The sequence below is a fragment of the Carcharodon carcharias genome, chromosome 9, assembly GCF_017639515.1.
Source record: "Carcharodon carcharias isolate sCarCar2 chromosome 9, sCarCar2.pri, whole genome shotgun sequence".
In the NCBI taxonomy this organism is placed as follows: Eukaryota; Metazoa; Chordata; class Chondrichthyes; order Lamniformes; family Lamnidae; genus Carcharodon; species Carcharodon carcharias.
Window position 1 is genome coordinate 22,159,451 of NC_054475.1, and position 18,294 is coordinate 22,177,744.

Here is an 18,294-nt window from a genome sequence, read left to right on the forward strand (position 1 = left end):
GGATCCTTCTTCTGTGGGTGGCTGCAATTCTTAATAAGGCAACTCTCCTTAAGGGTTTGACATGGTTACCTGTGCAGATGCAAAGCCATCTGTGAACTGTTCTGCTCCTTGTTTGTACTTCCTCAAATATTGTAGAATAATGCAGAAATGTTCATGTTAGCTTAAAAATATCTGAACTAATGCACTCAAATGTGTGCATTGTTCACAATTGGATCACCTAGATAGAATATTTGTCAAGAGTGTTTAAAATATTACATTGTAAAAGCCTCCTTACATTGGCAATAAAAGCTCCGAAACTCAGCAACCAGTATCATGTTCTGCGCTAAGTTCTATTCATCCAGCACTCTCATACTGAGCTACTCTGACTCCTGCTCCTTCAACATTCAATTTCAAATCCTTGCTTTCTCCTTCAGACCACTCCAGGTCCCCACTTTACTGAGCAATCTCTGCCTGTCCCTCCTGAAAAATTCAGCTCTTCAACTCTGACCTTTCGTGCACTGCCCCTCCCTTTACAACAATGTTGGCAGTACAGCTTCAGCCACTTCAGCCCCACTTTCAGAAACTCTTGTCATTAAACCCCCTCCGATTTGACACGCTTCAATCTTTAACATTTTCTCAAGACCTATCTTTTCCATAGAGTTTTCAGTAATCTCTTCTCACACCATGGCTTGGCATCAATTTATTATTTTTTCTTCTTTGCATGCAGGGTGTTTTGACAAGTTGCCTACACTAAAGGCCCTTTGTAAAGGCGAGTTATTCACCTTCCAAATGAAACATTAATCTCAAGGTCCGTCTGCCTCTCAGCGAGATGTAAAAGATGTCATGGCACTATTTTGAAGAGAGTTCTCCCAGTTTCCTGGTCAATATTAATCCCTCAACCAACACCCAAAAGAGATTAAGTCATTATCAGATTGCTTATTTGTGAGGCTTTGCTATGTGCCAATTAGTCAGTGTTTCCCCACAACAGTGAGAATGATTCAGATGTGCTTCATTGGCAGTAGATTGTGAAAGGCCCTATATAGTTTTCTTTCTTTCCTTTTATAGTTTTAACTATTCTTATGGAGGAGGCGGTGGCACAGTCACTGTACTAGTAATCCAGAGACCATGGCAGATGATGAAATTTGAATTCAATAAAAACCTGGAATTAAAACCATTGCCGATTTTCATAAAACTCCATCTGGTTCACTAATGTCCTTTGGAAGGAAATTTGCAGTCCTTACCTGGTCTGGCCTACATGTGACTCCAGACCCACAGCAATGTGATTGATTCCTAAATGCCCTCTGAACAAGAGCTATTAGGGTTGGACAATAAATGCTGGTCTAGCCAATGATACCCACATCCCATAAATGAATTTTAAAAATTATGATAAACATGATTCTGAAAGACTCCTGCATTATCGCTTATGGGGATCATGGTTAGAAATTGACATTGTTTAAAAACTGCCTGAAAAAGTTTTAAAGTGTAACCACTGTGATAAATCCAGCACAGTGGGAAAAAGTTATAGCCATGGAACATTGACTCCTGAGAAATAATAATCCTTCATACATTCATTTCTGTTTTTCCTTTGGATACAGGCATTGTAACTCAAAGCTTTTAAGCACATATAATTTTAAAATCTTTAATACTGTTATTAAAGGGTCCTGAGAAAGGGCAGAAAAACACAATTGAAGTAGCAACGAGGACCTGGCAACAGGCGAGGGATTGAAAGTTCTCTTTCTACACGATAATTTATATAATTCTGACCAAATTTTGATCACTACCAGTATTTGTTGCACACCTTTTCTGCAACTATCCAGAAAGCCCTAATTTAAACAATTAGACAGGCAGGCCAAACGTCTTGATATTTAATTGAAAATACAATTTATTAAATGGAGTAGTGCATATATGAAATACAACAGTATAAAAAAAGTATTCACAGGATACCAGAAATGGTATAAACATATAAAACTGCTGCACAACAGCAAATTGCTGAATCCACGAGCTCATTACTGAAATTCCCCTTTTTGAGTTTCCAGTAAATCATTAATCTCAGTCACAGATGGCTGCACCGCAGCCCAGTCCCCCATTCACCAGCACCACCCCGCCTCCCCCCGCCCCCGGCTTCAGGAAGCATGTTTTCTGTACGATCCGCTCCTCGCTATCTGCTTCTTCGCTTCTTGGAGCTTTTTCTGCTCTTTGCACGGTTCTCTGGGAAGCTTGCCTTCCAGCTTCGGCTGCTCCTCGATCCCACTGGATACGAAGGGGGAGCAAACCGTCTCCACCAGTCCAATGACCACCCCAAAGAAAGCCAGCACCGAGCCCACCACATAAATCTTCACCATCTTCTTGTTGGGCTTTTGGCTCAGCATTTCCTTGGCGAAAGGGATCAACTCGTTCATGGTTTCCATCTCGGTACCTTTCTAAAATACAAAAATTATAATTTTGAAATTAATGCTGAACGAACGGCGAAACAATTCCACCTTATTTACTGTATTCCCTAATGCTAATTGACTAAATATCACTGCATGCAGCAGCAGCATTTTAGTTAATTATGCTATTATATTAAAGAGTGCTTTTCATTGCCCATAGAAAAGCTCATTACTGCATCGGATGAGCTAGTTTAATAAAAACATACTTAAAAGCGACACTTCTCTGTGTAAGCTGTATCTGCCCATCTTAACCTATTTGAAGTAATGGTATCCTTACCTCGGTTACTTTCTTTACAACAGAGAGTTACAGTGTTCCGCGGACTGCTCGGTTTTGATTCAGCTCATCTGCTTCCACCCAGCACTATCGCACAGTGTGGTGTGGGAGACTGTGCAACCACGTCGTGGCTTTTTATGCGGAACCTCAGCCACGCCACGTTCTGCACGTCCGCGGCCGCGCACACTGTGCTGGGGCTCTTTGCAAATCTAAAGGTCGATTACGTCGTGTGCATGCCAAGCAGCACCAAAGAGGGATTTGCCCAACCTCCTGCATGGAAATGACCAGGCCCCGTGCACGAGCAGGAATCCTTTCATTGAGCCCAAAGAATCTGATAGCCGAACAGCTGTTTTTTTTTCGCGAGGCGGACAATTTAGCCAACAATGTTGGACAGCTTCCCTGACCACCAATATCAAAGTTAGCTTCAGTCAGTTGGTACTGCTTCCCCTAAGTGTATCTGTGTAAATCCAGAATCATAAGAATGTTGCTGTAATTACTTGACAGACCGGACAGTTTTCATCAAGAAACAGATAAACTTTATTACAGAGAGCTTTTTTAGATGCTACATGCACAATCAGTACTCTTATCAGGAAGCCCCCCCTCCCCCCCCCCCACCATTGCGCACGCTTAGGGCTCATTAGTCAGAGCCCCCCCAAGTACATCACGTGACCCCCGATAGACACAGGAGAGGTTATACCCTCAGTTACTACATTTCCCCGCTTTAGTTTTTCACAGTTTCTATTTACAGAGAACATTTGAATATGAAACAATATATGCTTATAAACAATTTCAGGTGATTAAAGATTAAGTCTCTGAGGTGCTTTCCTTATTCGGTTCAAGTGGCATAGCTCTACCACTTGAGGTTCATCCACAGGATTGATATGATCACGATCTGCAACATCAGATACATCATTAGAAAGTGGCAATTCAGGGTTAGGCAACTCTACAGAGGTATCGGGTATAACTATTCTAGTTCGATCTGTCACCTCAGGGATTGATGGTTGGACATTAGTCTCAGGCAGAATAGTTAGTTGTTGGAATGTCTCTCTGTCAAGAATATGGTCCACCTGTTTTTGAACGATTCAGTCTTCCATTTCCACTTGGAAAGATAAAGGGCCAGCCTCTGAGAGAATGGATCTACGAACCCAACAAGGTCCACTTCCGAAATGCCACACGGATACTGTGTATCCTACAGTGAGTGTGTGAGCTTTGCTATAAATATCATGATTCACTTTTTGATTACTCTGATTCCTCTCTACCTTCCCGTCTAAATTTGGAAACATCAGACTTAACCTTGTATGTAGGTGGCGTTTCACCAATAATTCAGACGGTGTTGAAGCCATAGTTGAATGTGGCCTTGTACAAAAACTGAGAAGAAAGTGGGAAAGTCGAGTTTCTAGAGAACATTCTGATAACCTCTTCATTCCAGATTTGAAAGTTTGCACAGCTCTCTCAGCTAAACCATTTGATGAAAGATGGTATGGGGCTGTTTTAATATGCCTGATTCCATTTAAATTTATGAATCTCTGAAACTCTGTACTGATAAAGACTGCACTGTTATCAGAAATGATGATTTCCAGTAGGCCATGTTTGCTCAAACACAGCTTCTCGATAGTTGCGCTGGATGTTGGTGATCTGACTTCATACACATCCATCCATTTAGAATGTGCATCTACGTACCTAAGAATGGTCCTACATAATATGTAGTCTAACTGAGGGTCGACCAGGGTACTCCCATGGATGCAGAGGAGCTGAAACATGCAACTTCTGTTGATGCTGACAACAGAGACAGTGCTTGACCATGATTTCAATGTCACTGGCCAACAGACATAGCTTCATGCAAGCATTTTCATCTTTGATATGCCTGGATGCGCACTGTGAAGCTCTCAAGAGTGGTTCTCTTCATTGCGAAGGGACAACAACTCTTGATCCCCACAACGAAATTCCATCTTGACAACTTAATTCTGTTTCTCAGGCATGGAATGGTCTCATCTCTTCAGATATAGGTGAATTTGACCACACTTGCAAAACAAGGTCTCTGACTTTCGACAAAATTGGATCTCTGTTCATCCAATTTCTAAATTGCTTCATACACAGGCAAAGAATCCAAGAAATTCAGTACTAGCACAACTTCTTGTGGCACTGGAGCATGTATAATGCTATCTGGTAACAGGAGACAACTGAGCGGGTCTGCACTTGCAATATGTAAGCCAGTATGGTACAAAAAGGTATATTCATACGCAGATAATATAAAAGCCCAACGTATTCTTGCTGATGCTATTGGTGGAATGGCCTTATCCTCACTGAATAAACCCACTAGTGGTTTATGGTCCGACACAATGATGAAATGTCGTCTATGTAGGTACTAGTGAAATTTCTTCACTCTGAATACCACCGATAAACCTTTCTTTTCTAGCTGGGAATAACCCTTCTCAGCTGTGCAGAGGGTTCTTGAGACATAGCCAATGAGCCTTTCAGATCCATCTTCTATTCTATGTGATAACACAGCTCCTACACCATAAGTAGAAGTATCACGTGCTAACACCAATTCTTTCAATGGGTTGTAGTGTAACAATAAACATGACAATGCAATAGTTTCTTTACTTTCACAAAGGCTTCTTCCTGTTGTGAATTCCACAACCAATGGTGATATTTTTTTAACAACAATTGCAACGGTGCTAACACTGTTGATAAATTTGGAAAGAAGCAGCTATAGTAGTTGATCATACCCAGAAAAGGCTTAAGTTTGGTTACATTGGATGGTGAGAGCGCTTCATTTATTGCCCAAACTTTCTCTTTTACTGGATGCAAACCCCTGGCATCTATCCTGTGACCCAGGTAAGTAACTTCTGGCACTTGGAATGTACATTTTTCTTTCTTTAAACATACGTAAGCTTCCATGAATTTTCTTAGCACCTCCTTCAGTTTGGCTAAGTGTTCAGTCTTTGTTGACCCTGTGATCAGAACATCATCAGGGTATACTACCATTCGGGAAATCCTTGCAAAAGACTCTCCATTGTCCTTTGGAAGATTGCACATGCTGACGATGCTTCAAAGGGTAGGTGAGTATATTGATATTGTGTGTGTTAATAGTCACATATCCTCTAAACATGCTAACCAGCTCTAATTGTTGGTAAGTGTGGCTCATATCCAACCTTGTATAGGATTTACCTCCAGCTAGCTTTGCATATAAGTCGTCTATTCTTGGAATGGTGTACTTACCTGGTTTGTCTGCCTTGCTTATGGTCAATTTATAGTCCCCCCACAAATGCGCATGGTTATGCGCATGGTTTGGTCAGGCTTAACCACTGGAACTATGGGTGCTACCCATTCTGAGAATTGGACAGACTGGATGATGCCCAGCTTTTCCAATGGGCATAGTTCTGCATCCACCTTCTCCTTTCAACAAATAAGGCACAGGTCTGGCTTTAAAGAAACATGGTGCCACCTGAGGGTCCACATATTTTCTTGCAAGCCTTTTAACTTCCCTAATTCATCCTGGAATACACTGTTGTATTTCCTTAGCAGGTCAGGGACTCCTCCTGTTTTCAGGTGAAATATTTCAGACCAGTCATGCTGATTTTCTGTAACCAGTCTCAGCCTAGAAGACTAGGTCCTTCACCTGTCACTATTATCACTGGAAGCTGGGCTGTCTGTTGCCTATAAGACACAGATACTGTGGTGATGCCTTTTACCCATATAGATTCTCCAGTGTATGTCTTCAATTTAGCAGTTGTCCACTCCAGATTTAGTGGGTGGGGTACCTTCATTTAGGTAGTTAAATGTGTGCTCTCCCACTACTGTGGCTGAGGCTCCTGTATCTACCTCCTTTATTAGTGGCATCCCATTGACTTGGATTGTGACAGTGACAGGTTCGGTTTTTACAGTGGTTATGTTATACAGGGGAAAGATGTCGGTATCGGCAGCTTCAGGTTCTGCTGTATTTTTCAATTCAGTCATGTTGGTTTGCTGCTTTATGGGCTGTTTCACCTTTGCCCTGCATTGCCTTACTATGTGACCTTTCTTAGGCAGTAATGGCATTCTGCCTCCCGAAATCTGCAGGTGTTCGGTCCATGGTCACCCCCACATCTATAACAATTAACCTTGGAGTCGCTGCTGAAGTGTCTCTACCAGGCCTTTTCATGTTTCTAACAGCGGACATTGCCTTCTGCTTCACTGCTGTGTCTCTTGTCTTCACACTATGCCCAGCGGTTGGTTCCCACCCCACATGAAGAACAGTGCCATATTGTATGTCTTGCAAAGCCTGAGAGTCTCTCGCAGCACTTTTCATAGCAAGGAATATTTCCAGGGTGCACTTCAAATCGATGTTGATCTCTGAGAGTAAATGGTGCTGAATGGCATCGCCCTGAACTCCACAAACTAATTGGTCCCGCAGCATATCATTTAGCGGGTCTCCGAAGTCGCGTGTTCTATCAACAGCTTCAGCTTCACTACATAGGTTGCGATGGACTCTCCCGAGGCCCTAACTCTGGAATTAAACTTAAACCGCTACATTATTATGGGCGACTTCGGCTGGAAATGCGTTTTCACGAGGTCCACTAATTCATTAAAGGACTTAGAATTGGGTGCATTCGGGGCTGTCAGACTGCGGATGAGATTGTATGTCTTGCTACCACATACACTCAAAAGGATGGCTTTCTGCTTTTCCTCTGTGGTACTTTTGTGTGTTCTGAAATAAAAACCAAGGCGCACCACATACTGGCTCCAATCTTCCATAGTCACATCGTAAGGGTCAGTTCTACCGAAGGGTGACATGACTAGTGAATAGTCTTTTATTTTTTCTAAAGATTCAATGTACTCATGTTAACAAGGCAAGCTGCAGTGTTGGAGCTATTACCCTCATTGCCAAATGTAATGACTTGATGGACTGGACAGGTTTCAAAAAGAAACAGATAAAATTTATTACAGAGAGCTTTTTTAGATGCTACATGCCAGATCAGAACTCTCATCAGGCAACACCGCCACGCACCCCCTCCCTCCCCCCCACCCCCGTCCCCCTCGGATTGCCCGCACTTAGGGGTCATTTGTCGGAGCCTCCAAGAACATCACGTGACCCCTGATAGACAGCAGAAGAGGCTATACCTTCAGTTACTACAGTTGCAGAACAAAAACAAGGAATTTTGCCAATTTGTTGTGGCTCAGTGGATAGCTTCTGAGTCAGAAAGTTGAGACAAAAGCAAAATACTGCAGATGCTGGAAATAAAATAAAAACACAAATAGTGTATCTCCTGCCAACACAAGATGGCCCATGCAAAATGGCCACTGGTACCCATCAGCACTTGTGCACTTGTCAGCGTATGGGCAGAATCCAATGACATAATTTACAGGAGACAAAAAACCACCCTGATAAATGATGACAGCTTCTTTTTGGCAGTCTTCAAACTTTTAATAATGAACATAAGAACATAAGAAATAGGTGCAGGTGTAGGCCATTCGGCCCCTCAAGCCTGCCCCACCATTCAATAAGATCATGGCTGATCTGCCTCAGGCCTCAACTCCTCTTTTGTGCCAGCTCCTCATAGTCTTCAACTCCCTGATATTTCAAAAATCTATCTACCTCCTCTTTAAATACTCTTAGTGATCTAGCCTCCACAACTCTCTGGGATAGAGAATTCCAAAGATTCACTACCTTCTGAGAGAAGAGATTCCTTCGCATCTCCCCTCATGTCCCCTTATTCTGTAACTATGTCCCCTAGTTCGAGATTCCCCCACTAATGGAAACATCTCAACATCTACCCTGTCAAGCCCCCTCAGAATCTTGTACGTTTCAGTAAGATCACCCCTCATTCTTCTAAACTCTAATGAGTAAATGCCTAACCTGTTTAGCCATTCTTGATAAGTCAACCCCTTCATCCCAGGAATCAACTGAGTGAATCTCTTTTGAACTGCCTTCAATGCCAGTATATCTATTCTTGAATACGGAGACCAAAACTGTACACAGTACTCCAGGTGCGGCCTCACCAACACCCTGTACAGTTGTAACAAGACTTCCCTATTTTTAAACTCCAACCCCCTAGCAATACAGGCCAAAATTCAACTTGCCTTCTTAATTACCTGCTGCACCTGCATGCTAACATTCTGTGTTTCATGCACAAGATCGCCCAGATCCCTCTGTGCTGCACTTTTTGGAGTCTCTCTCCATTTAAATAATAGTCTACCTTTTGATTTTTCCTACCAAAGTGCATGACCCCACACTTTCCTACATTAAACTCCATCTGCCATTGTCCATGTATCCCCAAAGTGATTTAAGCCACAAAAAGACATAACACTACCAGGTGAACCATCCCTCTGAACCAATTAAGTGGCTGGTCTGAAGCAATTCCACACTTCCCGAACCCTGCAGCAGGCGGACATGTGGAACAGAGCCATTTCCCTGCCTCTGTCCTTCCTGCTTTCACTCTCTCCCCCCAGCCATTTCTTTCAATATTTCATCTTTAATAAATTTCTAAAAAGACACCAGTGTGATGTCTGATTTTAATTGGGGGGTTGTGGGTTGGGGATGAGGATGGGCAGACGGAATAGGTCCTTTTTGCTACCTGCTCTTTCCAGTCCTGTCTGAGAGATTTGGGGTGAGCTGTGGATGGAGGGGATTGTTAAAAGTGTTAACCCGATGCTGCTGGCGCTGTAATATTTGCAATTCCAGGGCCAGTGATGACTGCGCATACGCCCCACTGCTCCCTATAAAGATGGCGACCGCATGCGCAACATCGGCAGCAAATGCAGCCAAACAGAAAATGCGTGAAATATTCAGCAGGTAAGGCCACACCTGTAGAGAGAAAAGCAGAGTTAACATTTCAGATTGCTGATGAACCTTCAACAGAACTGAGTAAAAGGATAGAAATGTGCAGCAATAGGTTTAGAGCAAGTGAAAGAGAGGAGGACAGGGGAAGAACAAAAGGGAAGATCTGTGGAGAGCAAGAGAAATTAAATGACAAAAGGCTGCCTGACAAAAATACATCCAAATGACATGTGAATGGCTGGATAGAAGCCACCCCAATGCAAAGTGAAGGAATCTAGAAAGATAGGAGATAAACCAAACCAGCCAAAAAAAAAAGGGGCAAAATGGAGACTCAATGTTGAGCCCTCAAGGCTGTAGAGTGCAGAGTTGAAAGATCAGGTGCTGTTCCTCAAGTTTCATTGGAACAGTATAGCAGGCCAAGGACAGCAAATTCAGAGTGAGAGCAAGGTGGAGAATTGAAATGACAAGCGACAGGAAGCTCAGGGTCACACTTGCGGACTGAACAGGGCTGTTCCACAAAGTAGCCACCCAGTCTGCATTTGGTCTCTCCAGTGCAGAAGGAGCAGTAGAGTTATCCCCAGTGTCAATATCTATCCCTCAATCAACATAACGGAAACTGATTATCTTGTCATTATCACATTGTTGTTTGTTGGAGTTTGCTGTGTACAAATTGGGTATCATGTTTCCTACATTACAGTAGTGACTACACATTAAATGCAAGTCTTTCTTTTCACAGTTCGTGGGAGCCAAGTATCCCTAGGTGAAGCAATGAGGAAAAGTGATCTCATTTGTTCTGTTTTGATTTAGACAATCAAAATTATAGTTATGCTTGTATTTTGGTCTTGGACAAGGTGTCAACCTACCATTTGACCATTACTGTCAAGCCAGCCTGAATCGCCCAAGTTCTACATGGATGCATTTAGCAAAACAGGAGTCACTGGACAGAGCTAAGGTCCCCAGAATTCTTAAATGGATCAGAGGCAGAAAAGAATAATGGTGGGTGAGATAGGTATTTGGATTCCAGGTTAACACCACTCTGTATTTTGTTGCAGCATTTCCCAGTGCTGTGGCAGGAAACTAAGTGGATCTTCTTTCTATTCTCCTGTGTCAAGGGAGGGTCAACAGGCTACCCCAGAAATTCCTCCCTTTCTATCCATACAAGACCTCATTAAGACTCATGCCAGCAGGTTTGAGTCCTTTTGAGGCCTACTGAAAGGCCCCATATCTTTGCTGGACTATGGTAATGGATCAGGAGGGGATTAATAGCCTAATTGATAGGCAAAATGACTAGGAACCATGGATTCCAAAATTTCCATTTTTCACTTTTGATCCCATTGGACATTGGGGTAGCTTGACTGTCACCCACAACACTTACAAAGCGGATCAAGGTGAATGCTGCTGGTGAGCCCTTGCAGATACCATTAGCCTTCCCTGGCATTGTAAATAATCCCGCTCCTGAATTTACACCAGGTTTCCAGCCTTGTACTAGTGCAGGCAAGGATTGCACTCCGTCACACCTGAACAAAGAGCAAAGAAAAGTACAGCACAGGAACAGGCCCTTCGGCCCTCCAAGCCTGCGCCGATTATATTGCCCGTCAACTAAAACATTTTGCACTTCTGGGGTCCGTATCCCTCTATTCCCATCCTATTCATGTATTTGTCAAGCTGCCTCTTAAACATCACTATCATACCTGCTTCCACCACCTCCTCTGGCAGCGAATTCCAGACACTCACTACCCTGTGCACATCTCCTCTATAGTTTTCTCCTCTCACCTTAAATTTATGTCCCCTAGTAATTGACTCTTCCACCCTGGGAAAAAGCTTCTGACTATCTACTCTGTCCATGCCACTCATCATTTTGTAAACTTCTATCAAGTCGTCCCTCAATCTCCATCGCTCTAGTGAGAAAAATCCGAGTTTCTCCATAGCTAATAACCTCCAGACCAGGCAGCATCCTGGTAAACTCCTCTGCACCCTCTCCAACACCTCCATATCCTTCTGGTAATGTGGTGACCAGAATTGCACGCAATATTCCAAGTGTTGCCTAACCAAGGTTATATACAGCTGCAGCATGACTTCCCAGATTTTATACTCAATACCCCTGCCAATGAAGGCAAGCATGCCATATGCCTTCCTGACTACCTTATCCACCTGCGTTGCCACTTTCAGTGACCTGTGGACCTGTATACCCAGATCTCTTTTCCCGTCAATGCACTTAAGGGTATAATTCCTGTATAATTCCTGCCTGTATTAGACCTTCCAAAATGCATTACCTCGCATTTGTCTGGATTAAACTCCATCTGCCATTTCTCCGCCCAAGTCTCCAACCGATCTATATGCTGTTGTATACTTTGACAATCCTCTTCACTATCTGCAACTCCTCCAACCTTAGTGTCGTCTACAAACTTACTAATTAGCCCAGTTACATTTTCCTACAAATCATTTATGTATACTACAAAGGTCCCAGCACTGATCCCTGCGGAACTCCACTATTCACAGCTCTCCATTCAGAAAAGCACCCTTCCACTGCTACCCTCTGTCTTCTATGACCAAGCCAATTCTGTATCCATTTTGCCAGCTCACCTCTGATCCCGTGTGCCTTTACCTACTGAAGCAGAGCCCCCATGAATTTGAGAGCCTAAGAGTTGCAACTCCAAATTAATTTTTTCCCCTCCCTGATCATTGCATTATTCCTCATCTCATTACTCTGCTAATCTGTTTTTGTCAACCTATAATGTGGAAATCCCCTGGGTGAAGTTAGAATTTATTTTGTTCCAGTGAAGGTATTTTTAAAAATAACAATATTAGTATTTATGGTGACAATAAGGGTGTAGAATGAGGCTGTAACTAAAACACACAAGTAAACTGCTGCCTAGAAACTGATCAGTGGTATACAGCAAGGGGACTAAAAAAGCCAAATTGACTATCACAATTAGATTTCTGAGGGTTACATGGGAAGAAGGAAGTAGGCTGCTATTTGCCATTGACAGAACTGCAGAAGCCATAGCAGCACCAATACAGGAAACACAATGGAATGAGCAACTATTCATGACTGAAGATACTTATTGTACAAAGGAAAAGAGAGATAACCTTTAATAAATGTGAAATGAAATGATTTCCGTTTCTATTGCCCACAAGCCAGGCAGTACTGCAACAGTGTGGCAAGCATTACCCAACTCCTACCTTCTCCCCACATCCTGCAACATTGTACTAATCCAACTCAAAATGATGCAGGGCTGAGTGAAATCCCTGGACTTTCTCACCCTGTATCCCCCTTAACTAACTGAGCTATTACATTTCTGCATACAAAAGCCTTCAATGTCCCAGTCCTAGCACCTCATGAGATTGCCTGGACGAATTCTGAAATTTTGATCAGGATTATACTTCCATTATTGTCATGACCATCTCCCCTTCCTGTTCACATGTCCCCCCTCCAAAACATTAATTTGATAAAGTAGAGGTAGAGAAGATGTTTCCACTTGTTGGGGAATCAAAAGTTGGGGAGTTAAATATAATATAGTCACTAATAAATAAGGAATTCAGGAGGAACTTCTTTGTGCAGCATACTGTGAATGTGGAACCCAATACCACAGAGGATGATTAGGCAATTAGTATGGATGCATTTAAGGGAAAGCTAGATTAGTACATGAGAAGGATTAGAAAGATATTTTAATAGGATGAGATGAAGCAAATTGGGAGGAGGTTTACATGGAGCATAAAGACAGCATAGACCTGTTGGGCAGAGTCATTCTGTGCTGTAGAATTCAATGTTATCCTTGGTTGGATTACTTCTCTTCTATGCCTTCTGGTACCTCAATGAAGTGACCATTTTTCACTAGGCTGTGAATATTAGCAAGCCATTCAATTGTGGATCTATTGCTGTTGACTCCAATCCTTCCTCACCTTTTACCCATATGCTTGTGCCTTCCAGCACAAGTTATTGAATATTAGCCAGGAGCGGAAACCCTGCTCAAATCTCACGCACAACCCTCTTCCCCTGTCCTTAGATACATTGAAATCAATCTATAACCACAGTGTCACCTTGACCAAGGTCAACTAACTCTGCAGAATCTGAAGTCTCCAAATTGGGATTATTTTGACTGGAAGAAAAACAGAAAATGCTGGAAAAACTCAGCAGGTCTGACAGCATCTGTGCAGACGAAAACAGAGTTAATGTTTTGAACCCATACAGACTTGAAACGTTAAGTCTGTTTTTCTCTCCACAGATGCTGTCAGACCTGCTGAGTTTTTCCAGCATTTTCTGTTTTTCTCTTAGATTTCCAGCATCCGCAATATTTTGCTTTTATCTTAGTGTTTAATCCTGACTACATGCTTCAGTATCATACAGTATGTTTACTCAATTAGCCAGGAATCCCATTTCACTAAGCTATTTCACTTTGTAACTACAGATACATTTCTCCAATTTTGCTTAAAATTCAGGCAGTCGGAAACCAATGTTGTAAACAATCAAGTTACAATTTTACTGATGTTTATAAGCTTGTGCTCCAGAACAACATGCGCCATGTTCCATAAATGGTAAATTACTGATATTTTCTTTCAAATGATGAAACTATTACATTTTGTAAGTAAGGTTATGGTTCCGTTGTACAGCTGGAATCAATATCGATTGTTCTTGTTCTTCTGCAAACTGCCAACGTGAAAGTGAACCTGTTCACCCAAGAAGGGGGAGGGGAAGAAGGAGAGAGAGCATCAGCATACAGGGTATCATATATCTACAGACAGCAGTGGTAGAAAGGAAGCTGAATCATCCAGTAACTACTCAACAAAACATACTGAACCAGTTCATGTATTGAACATTAGCATCAACCAGATTCAACAACACAAGCCCCTTACCTTCCAACACACGTATTCAACCCATTGAAATCTCTAATTCTCAGAGTAACCAGACAGCAGTACTGGTGTTTCCCACCCTCCCAGAACAAGCTTGGATCTCCCAAGCAACAGAAAATCTTCATGTTTTAAATTTCTTGCAGCAGCAGGAGTCAAGGAGGCTTGGGAGTGGAGGGGGTAAATGGGGGTAGGGTAGAAAGAGAGGGAATGGGGAAAGGGGCTTGGCAGAGGCAGGGGATGGGGGTCAGGGGAGGGAGGGGGAATGGGGAGAATGGGAGACTGGGGAACCAGGATTGGTAATGTGAGGGAGATGGGAATTGAGTTAGGGTAAGGAAGGAGAGTGGAAATGGGGGTTTGACAGGGAGGGGGAGAATTGAGATATGGGGAGAGAGATAGACAGGTATTGGAAGAGAGGGTGGGGGAGGTGGGGATTGGGGTTTGTGTAGCCATATGGACTTGAAACATCAACTCTGTTTTCCTCTGCACAGATGCTGCCAGACCTGCTGAGTTTTTCCAGCATTTTCTGTTTTTCTTCTAGTCAAAATAATCCCAATTTGGAGACTTCAGATTCTGCAGAGTTAGTTGACCTTGGTCAAGGTGACACCATTGCTATAATTTCAACTGTTCTATGAAAACACTATTGGGCTTGAGCTCGGGGACTGGTTTCGATAAGTTGGTTCTGAGTTCTGGACTATGGGTGGAATTTTACGACAGTAGGATTTTACGTTCCCACCGGAATCAATGGAGTTTAGAATGGCTCGCCACATTTTGTGGCCCCGTTCCCGCCGTGTTGGGGCTGTTAAAATTCCAGCCTATGATTCCTGAACGCTGCCCATTGTGTGGTCAGTGATGCTTGGTGCTGGGCAGCTTTTAATGTGTGAAGTACAAGTACAGATCGACTCTGACTGAGGCTCAGAGTTGTCACCTTCATATGGAAATCTAAATCAGGTTCCAAGCAGATGGTGAGACACGAGGCCTATTAAAGTAGCATGGACTGGGAGCCAGATTGCATCTTTTGCATTGTAGGATGATTTTGGCTGCAGTTTCAGGCGATTGTCGGTGGGTTATAGGAGTATTACAAATTACAGGCAAGATATTGGGGTATTACAGCTGTTATTGTTCAGTTACACATCAACTAGCAGTGACTTATAGTATTATCATTAGCTATGAAGGAATCTGAGTGTTACCAGTTTCACTATTAGTCATGGGTGCAATTTTGGTCAGTTTCTAGTAGTTTTTGGTGGAATCACCTCTATCTCTGATTTCATTTCTACAAATCCCTCCTCCACCTTTGGTTTCCCCTCTTCTCTGCCCTCAGTTTCCCTTCTTTGCCTACCTTTTAGTTCTCAGAATTTCTCGCACAACTGCTAGCGTAAAACCATTTGCAAATTAAGCTACAGGAGGCCTAACCTTTTTAGGGTCAATAGAAAAGCATTTGCAGATATCACATGATTAGATGTCAGGTGGTTTAATTTTGCATGGCCAGGAATTGGATGCCAAGTGATTGGCCATCATGTGACCATATTGTCAGATGTCACATGATCAAACATCCAGGAATACCTCCAACATGAGTTGACCACTCTAAGCACAGGCAAAGAGCACAACTGACAATCAATTCAAAAATTCGGGATCCGAGACTTGTAGGAACCAAGGCCAAAAGTTACATTTAAAAATGACCCAGATTTTGTGGTCAGTGGTAAATGAATGGCGCTCATCATTTATTTTGCTTATCGCTAGCCGTAAACATTGTGTGGGCTTTGGAGCAGCAACTCAAAAATTACATTTTCAGGGCCAGAGAAGTTGCTTTTCAGTAATCAAGACTTACCACACCATTAAAAGTTCACTTTCACCTGAATGCGCCAACCCTAGCTTTCTCTGATGTGTTTAGTAAGTAAGTACAGTGAATTTATACCCATACATTGGTTTCAGTTCTTGATCTATTGCCAAGGTTTCTGCAGAGCACACCTTGTGGGGGGAAACATTATACAGCAACTTCCAGATTTCTGCATTTAACTACATGGGCTGCATCTTCCGGTCGGTGAGTGGAGGGGCGGGGCCCACTTGCTGAGGCGTAAAATAATGTGGTGACGTCGAGCGTGTGTCCCAATGTCTCCCCGCGTCATTTAGATTTTCAGTTTGACGGGCACGCAGCCGAGTTGGCTGTGTGCCCGCCAAACTGTCAACAATCACTTAAGGCCTTTAAAAAAGCAATTGAAGTTATTATTGGACCTGCCCGTCCAAACATAAGGTTGGCGGACAGGTAAAGAGCCCAGACGGCCTTCAGAAAAAACATGAAACCTCATCCACGGGCGGGATCAGGTTTCATGAGGGTGTTAAAATTTTTATAAAATGTTTTAAATAAAAGAAATTGACATGTCCCAGCTCATCTGACAGTGTCACATGAGGGGACATGTCAGGAAAATGTTTTGTAACCTTCAAAAAATTTTCATAACTTCCACCAATCTCCCTGAGGTGCCACTTTGCCTCAGGGAGATCTGTGCACATGTGCGTGAAAAAGCGCACTCCCAGCTCAGGGAATTCTCCCCGCCCGCACAGGGAGCGCACAGCACTTCCGAGGAGGCGTCATGCTGAGCGGGCCTTAATTGGCCCAACCACGTAAAATGGCAGCATGCCCCACACCAGGGGCGCCAATCGGGAACCTGCCCCCTCACGCCCACTCCTGCACATACCACCACCCCCCCCCCCCCCCCCCCCCCACCAAGGGGGAAAATGCTGCCCCACGTGTGGAATCCGCATGTTGTTGTCTGATTTACTCCCTAACAATAAGTGTTATTAGCCTCGCCATTCTCCTTAATACAAAATCCAGGCAAATAATTCTCAAAACATCTCATTGCCATCATCTGAAGCACTTTAATTTCATAGTTTAGCGAATATCGAAATCGAAAGAACAGCCTGAAATAATTAATCGCACCTCTTCTGTGAATCATATTTGTAGGAATTGCATAAAAATCTGTTAAAAACTTAACTGTTAAAGACAAATTGGAAATGTTCCTGTAAATGAATTTAGTTTATTTGGTTAACTCTGAAAGAGTTAATTGGTTGACTCTGAAAGACTTGATTTGGGCAATACAAATTATACCAGTAATACCACGTGAATGTCATTCTGGCCAACTGTTTTGTTTTTGTGATTGATTCACTGAAATCCAGCACTTGTGCTCGGAACTCAGACTTAACACCCACTCTCTACCTCATTGATTATATTAGTGAAATGCCATTCAATGTGGCCAAGTTAGGTAAGTATAAACAAACCCATTCACCCCAGTTCTTGAACAGAATCCAATCTTTGAATCTCACTTGCCCATCTTGGCTTCTTGCCACCCAAAATCACCACAAATCTTGCGCTTCAGGAGGATGTGCTAACTGGCTGCTGCTAATGAGGAACAAGTTAAATTCTCTGGCCGCAAAATTTGGCTCTGTAACCCCACCAGAGCAGGTGCTACGCAAGCTGGAACAAATGTAAATGGCAGGTGCACTGCTTCTGCTGTGTCCTGCACAATGTGCCATGTTTGTGTGGGTGCTAGTGTGGGCGTGTCTTGCGTGCACTGCAAAGATGCAGAGTGGGCAGGTTGTGACATCATACAGGCTGACTTGACGCATACTCTGCAAATGTGAGCCTCACGGATCCCGCTGACGCCCTCTCATAATCACTCCCAGCCGAGTATGCATTCAGCTTCACAAGGGACTCAACCCCCACCCACCCTCCACTATCTTTATGCAAAGCGACCTCCATTCAACTTGCAGGTGAGATGCTTTGACTTATATCTGCTCTTGCAAAGTTTGTATAAGCTGTGTTCTTAGAGGCCGTTTGGTCACTAGTTGCATTTTGAAGGGAATGTTGGTACATCCTGAACAGGAGTTTCAGAGGAGTTTTCTGCCCACTGAATAGGAAATCTGCTAGGGTTATGGGGGCAGTAGTTACAATCCCTCTTAGGCTTTAATATGACAGGCAGATGGAGGACAGGTTGCAGAGGAGGGTAACT

General features: G+C 43.1%; 1 protein-coding gene across 1 annotated transcript; it reads right to left on the reverse strand.

Annotated features, from left to right (window-relative positions):
• Positions 1 to 1,837: 1,837 nt before the first annotated feature.
• Positions 1,838 to 2,800, reverse strand: g0s2 (G0/G1 switch 2). The gene is made up of 2 exons (XM_041195924.1): positions 2,686 to 2,800; positions 1,838 to 2,399 (listed from the first exon to the last, which is right to left on the reverse strand). Exon 2 carries the CDS (start codon positions 2,385 to 2,387, stop codon positions 2,103 to 2,105), a length of 285 nt encoding a protein of 94 aa, XP_041051858.1. The 5' UTR covers positions 2,388 to 2,399; positions 2,686 to 2,800; the 3' UTR covers positions 1,838 to 2,102.
• Positions 2,801 to 18,294: the final 15,494 nt, after the last annotated feature.